This window comes from Eulemur rufifrons, chromosome 2 (assembly GCF_041146395.1).
Source record: "Eulemur rufifrons isolate Redbay chromosome 2, OSU_ERuf_1, whole genome shotgun sequence".
NCBI classification, from domain to species: Eukaryota; Metazoa; Chordata; class Mammalia; order Primates; family Lemuridae; genus Eulemur; species Eulemur rufifrons.
In genome coordinates, this window is record NC_090984.1 from 14,066,888 (window position 1) to 14,072,887 (window position 6,000).

The 6,000-nt window shown below is 42.9% G+C and overlaps 1 protein-coding gene across 1 annotated transcript; it reads right to left on the reverse strand.

Annotated features, from left to right (window-relative positions):
* Positions 1 to 2,310: 2,310 nt before the first annotated feature.
* Positions 2,311 to 3,249, reverse strand: LOC138397469 (olfactory receptor 7G2-like). The gene has a single exon (XM_069491532.1). It carries the CDS (start codon positions 3,247 to 3,249, stop codon positions 2,311 to 2,313), a length of 939 nt encoding a protein of 312 aa, XP_069347633.1.
* Between the last annotated feature and the right edge of the window lie 2,751 nt (positions 3,250 to 6,000).

The following is a 6,000-nucleotide window of genomic DNA, read 5'->3' on the forward strand; positions in this document are numbered from 1 at the left end:
TCTATTTTTTGTACAGACAGGGACTCTGCTTTTGCTCACGCTGGTCTCAAACTCCCAAGCTCCAGCAATCCTTCCACCTCAGCCTCCCAGAGTGCTAGGATTACAGGTGTGAGCCACCACACCCAACCTTTATATTAGAGTGCAGTGGCTTCTCTCAGAACTACAGAGTGATTCTATGCAGTAGTTTGTTTGTGATAATTAACAAGTAAAATTAAGGAAATGCTTTCTGTATTCCTAATTCTACCTACACACATTTTCATGTGTTCTAATATTAAAGTCACAAGTCTCATACTTCAGAGGTCATCGATGTCTTACAACGAGCTTATTAAAAATTCTCATCCCTCACGTGTCTCTCAGAGGTTTAGTGTGTGTAGTTCCTGAGTGATCTAAGAGAACTTGCAGTACAAAGGGCTCAGGTGATTCATCTCTGAAGCTGTTCAATGGACACCAAACAAGAAACAGTGCAAGAAGACACTGAGTGACCTGCAGGGAGCTGTTTCCCAGGCCCGGTGCTGAAAATAACACAGCCGGATCAATCTCCATTGAAGACCACAACAGCCATCTCCAGCCATCACATCGATATCTCTTTGAGACTCTACTGTTTAACCCATACCCATGCAGATAATTCTTGTCGATGGTGCCACTTTTTTGAGCTAATGGGGAAAATGTTGCCCAAAATCTTGCTAACCTAATTCCCTTGATTTTTGTCTTGTCCTACACCAAACATCTCCTTCTCAAAGCAAAGTAGTTCTCCAGAAAATAACTCTTCTTATAAAGACACAAAAAGTTTACAGGAGGATCCTAAGACATCAGCCAATCCTCTAAGGCATCAAACACATGATGAATTTTATTTGATTATGTTTCTCTGTGTGGACTCCACTAAAGATCAGTAAGAAACACAACAAGGGAAGACGGCTTAGGGGAAAAGTGCAAACTCAGACACATTCTTAACAAATAAATCAATGAGAAGGTTTCAAAGCCAATAATATCCCAGAAGAATACTACCAACTTTTACCTAGACTACCTAGTAATTATTTATTTTATCCTATTGCTCGGAACAGAAACAGTAGCTGGTACAACAATAAAACAAATCTAATTGCTGAAGTAAGTGGTAAAAATAAGGGAGACCAATGAGATTATAACATTATGAATGTACCTGCCAGGAACAATGGTTTATATCTGTAATACCAGCACTTTGGGAGGCAGAGGTAGGAGGATTGCTTGAGGCCAGGAGTTCGAGACCAGCCTGAGCCAGAGCGAGACGCCTCTCTACAAAATATAGGAAAATTAGCTGGGTGTGTACTGTAGCCCTAGCTACTGTGGAGGCTGAGGCAAGAGGATCACTTCAGCCCAGGAGCTAGAGGTTGCAGTGAGCTATGATGACACCACTGCACTCTACCCAAGGTGACAGAGTGACACTTTGTCTCAAAAAAAAAAAAAAAAAGAAAAGAAAAGAAAGAAAGAAAGAAGGAAAGAAAAATCTGTTCTACATAGAGTTTCTATTCCTAGCAGGCCCCCAGAAGGACAGTCTCTGGGCATCACGATGCATCTTTCACAGCTGTGTGGGTCCATGGGAAAACCAGTCCTAGCGTGAAACTGCATCAGGAAGGACTGGATAAACTCCTACACTATTGTTCCTGTACATTCCCTACTCTGACATCCTTGTAATGAAAGACAGTGCTCTTACTCCATATGCTTGATTGAATCAGGGGTTCTTTCTTAGAAACAGGAGCTTCCCCACTGTTCAAGTCCAAATATCTCAAACCACCATTATAAGCTAATTATAGCAGCTTTATTGACAATGAAGTTCTGTATTGCTGGTGTTCATGTTGCCCTGCACAGAGACCAGTCACAGTAATTACTGAATGGGGCAATGAAAGATCAGCACCCATATCTCATAGTGGCCTTAACCCTGGGGTGCAATCCGCATGGCCCTCTTCATGAGATCAGGCAGAATCTGGTCTCTGCTAACCACAGCCTCAGTTTGATCCTTTCTCTGCCCCATCCAACATCTCCTATGTCCCTTCTAAGGAGTCCATTCCCCACAAAATCACTATCACAAGAACTCATGATCAGGTTTGTTTTCTATGGACAATGACCAAACAAACTCAGGATAGGGAACAGAACTCCTGTTCGAAACATCCCAGAGCTGTACAAAAAGGAAATCAGGTTTCAGGCCAAGTTAAAATGTTCTTACCCGTTATGAGAACTAGTCCTTTTAGAATAACTTGGTGATGAGAAGAGTCAGCCACCAGTATGCATTTTGCTCTGACTCGTTGTGGAAACCCTAGACCCAAACAGATGACACAATCACAGAAAAGAAGGTCTCCTACCCAAGAGTTTCCTTATAGCTTCTGTCATGTCCCTGTTCCTTAGGCTGTAGATGAAGGGGTTCATCATGGGAGTGACCACAGTGTACATCATTGAAGCCACTGCCATCGTCCTGGGAGAGTGCATAAACGCAGAACTGATGTACACCCCCAAACCTGTCCCGTAGAACAAGGACACAACCGAGAGGTGAGAGCCACAGGTGGAAAAAGCTTTATACTTTCCACTTGCTGATGCCATTCTCAAAACAGAGGAGGCAATCTGAGTATAAGAGAAAATGATCCCAGACAGAGGAACACCTCCCAACACGCCAGCTGCAAAATATATCAAGAGGTTATTGATGAGGGTATCAGAACAGGCAAGCTTGATGACTTGCACAACCTCGCAGAAGAAGAGGGGTATCTCCAGGTGTGTGCAGAAGGACAGCCGCAAGACCATCAGATCGTGGAGCAGGGTGTCCATGATGCTAATAGACAGGGACAAAAGGATCAAGAAGCCACAGAGACTAAGGTTCATGATGACCGCGTATCTCAGAGGATGACAGATGGCCACATAGCGGTCATAAGCCATTACTGCCAGGAGAAAATTTTCCAACGTAGCAGAACCCAGAACAAAGCACATCTGGGTGAGGCAGGCTGCATACGTGATGCTCTGACTCCGTGTTCGGATGTTTGCCAGGATCTTTGGGATGGTGGCTGTGCTTAAACAGATGTCAGTGAGGGAGAGATTGGAGAGGAAGAGGTACATGGGGGTGTGGAGGTGGGAGTCCGAGATGACAGCCAAGATGATGAGCAGGTTTCCGAGGACGGTGACCAGGTACATGGACAGGAACAGGCTGAAGAGGACGGGCTGCAGTTCTGCATCCTGTGTCAGCTCCAGCAGAAGGAATTCTGAAACAGTCGTTTCATTTCTGGGTTCCATGTTTCTGATGAAAAGACAGGCTGACAAACCACAAGTATATATTCTCTAGACCATAGGTGGAGCATCACCAGAGGTAGTCACCAGGTTGGGAAGGGAAGAAGACTAATCAAAGACAATATAAAAGGTGTTCCTTATGTATGTATGTTATTTTGTCACTTTTTTAAAAAGACATTAAGTTGAATTAAGAAAGTGTCAACATTTGTTAATTCTGCAAAGAGTGAAGGGTGGCCATTTTAAAAAATAATTACACTGTTTACATTGTTCTGATTATTTACCACATTTGGGTAATTTTATAAAGAGTTAACAGAGAGACTAGGGCGTCAGCTTGACAATTCTATGTGGATCCCCAGAGACCTTAGAGCCAAGAAACAGAGACAATACAAAAACGTGTCAGGTGGCAGGAGAGGGGTGGTAAGGTGATGGTTACCAACGTTTCTGCCTACCTACATTATGCAATTACAATGAAATGTCAGAGGATTTTAGAACAGCCTCCTAATTTAGAAGCAGATGACTGCTCAGGAAAAGGAGGTTGTTTCCACAGCCTGGCAGTAGAGACAATACACAGGTGTGTTTGAAAACCAGGAATTGGAAGATAAGGTGTGGCTAACCAAGCCTCCCTGCTGTCACTGCTACGAGAATTAAGTACACGTCAAAGCATTTTGTAACAGTCAGCATGTTCGGGAAGGAGCGTATTCCTGCTAAGAAGGAAAATGGTCTTGGTAGTTGCAAAGAGAGGGGAGGAGACCTGCAGGGCGGGGGTTGCTTGAGGATTGGAGAAAAGCTACGAGGGAACAAGTAAAGATGATGGAAGACAGGTAGGCAGCAGACCCAGGGGGACTTGGTTTAAATGAATCTCATCCAGGTACTTGCCTCACATCACCCTGGATAAACTTATAGCGAAATACCTGTTCTTGTTTGCAAACATTAAGGGACATTCGGTTACCTGGATGGCATCACTGAAGAAGGATGTTTGTCATCTCCCCTAGATGTTGAATGATGAAGACTGAAGATCTGTCCTCAGGAAGGGCAAAGGGACTAACAGGGACACCAGGCTTCTGGGCAGGAGGAATCACATGTAGGAGGATTCTCAAGTGTGCTGCTTCTTTAATGGGAAAGGAATTTTTTTTAAATTTACTTATTTTATTTTATTTTATTTTATTTTGTAGAGACAGTGGTCTTGCTATGTTGCCTAGGCTGATCTGGAACTCCTGGCCTCAAGCAATCCTCCCACCTCAGCCTCCCAAAGTGCTGGGATTACAGGCATGAGCTGAAAAGGACTTTTAAGTGTGGGTGTTACAGACAGACTATTGGAAGTATCCCAACCCTTGAGGGACCAATATCCACAGCTCCTCATTAGTCAAACAATGTTTTTATCATTATAATCCCAGAGCAGTGCAAATCCTCAAAGACTGAAACTCTACGAGGGTGGAATTCAGGATGGCTTGTTCCCTGATTGTATGAGGCCAGCAGTAAGCCATCCACTTCCCTCCACCTATGTCTGATCACCTCCATTTCGCTCACCTTGCAAACGCAGACACACCAGATTTCTCTAGTTGGTTTTTTAGTCTTATTTTTTTTTTCAGGAATCTATGTATTCAATGATATGAATCCTGATCACAATTTTAGGTGTAGGAAAAGAAAAGTCTTGAGAACACCTAACACGTGCATTTTTCAAGAATACAATATATGATCATTAACCATAGTTAACATTGTCCATGGTGGACAATAGATCTCTTGCACTCACGCCCTCTATCTAACTGTGATTATACATCCTTTGACCAACATCTCCTCATCCACCCGAACCACCCCAGCCTCCAGTAACCACTATTTTACTCTGTTTCCACGAGATCAGCATTTTTCAGATTCAACATCTGAGTGAGAGTGTGCAGTATTTGTCTGTCTGTGCCTGGCTTATTTCACTTAGCATAATGTCCTCCAGGTTCATCCGTGTTGTGGCAAATGACAGAATTACCTTCTTTTTTAAGGCTGAGTAGTATTCCATTGTGTATATAGATCATGTTTTCTTTATCCATTCATCTGTTGATGGACACTTAGGTTGATTTCATATCTCGGCTACTGTGAATAGTGCTGCAGTGAACCCAGGAGTACAGATATCTCTTCAGCATACTGATTTCTATTGCTATGAAAGTCAAGACTACAGACATATAAGCAACTATAATTATATATATATATATATGTATATATATATACACACACACACAGACACACACATATGCGTGTATATATGTATACACACACACAGCTAGTCCTCAATATCCACACATTCCACATTCATGGATTTAATCTTGAATCAAAAACATTTAAAAAATAACAGTACAACAATAAAAATAATACGAATTAACAGACAATACAGGGGCCAGTTGCACTGGCTCATGCCTGTAATCCTAGCACTCTGGAAGGCCCAGGCAGGAGGATCACTTGAGGTCAGGAGTTCGAGACCAGCCTGAGGAAGAGCAAGAACTCGTCTCTACTAAAAATAGAAAAATTAGCTGGGCGTGGTGGCACCTGTAGTTCCAGCTACTCGGAAGGCTGAGGCGGGAGAATCCCTTGAGCTCAGGAGCTTGAGGTTGCAGTGAGATATGATGATGCCACTGCACTGCAGCCTGGGTGACAGAGTGAGACCTTGTCTCTAAATAAATAAATAATTTAAAAAGAAATTCTTGAAATGTCCTGGTGAGAGAATTTACACCATGGAATTCAGCCAGTGCTACACATCAGAACTTTTACTGA

Excerpts from the sequence above, each read along its gene's own strand:
- LOC138397469 (XM_069491532.1), bottom strand. The coding sequence starts at position 3,249 with ATGGAACCCAGAAATGAAACGACTGTTTCAGAATTCCTTCTGCTGGAG.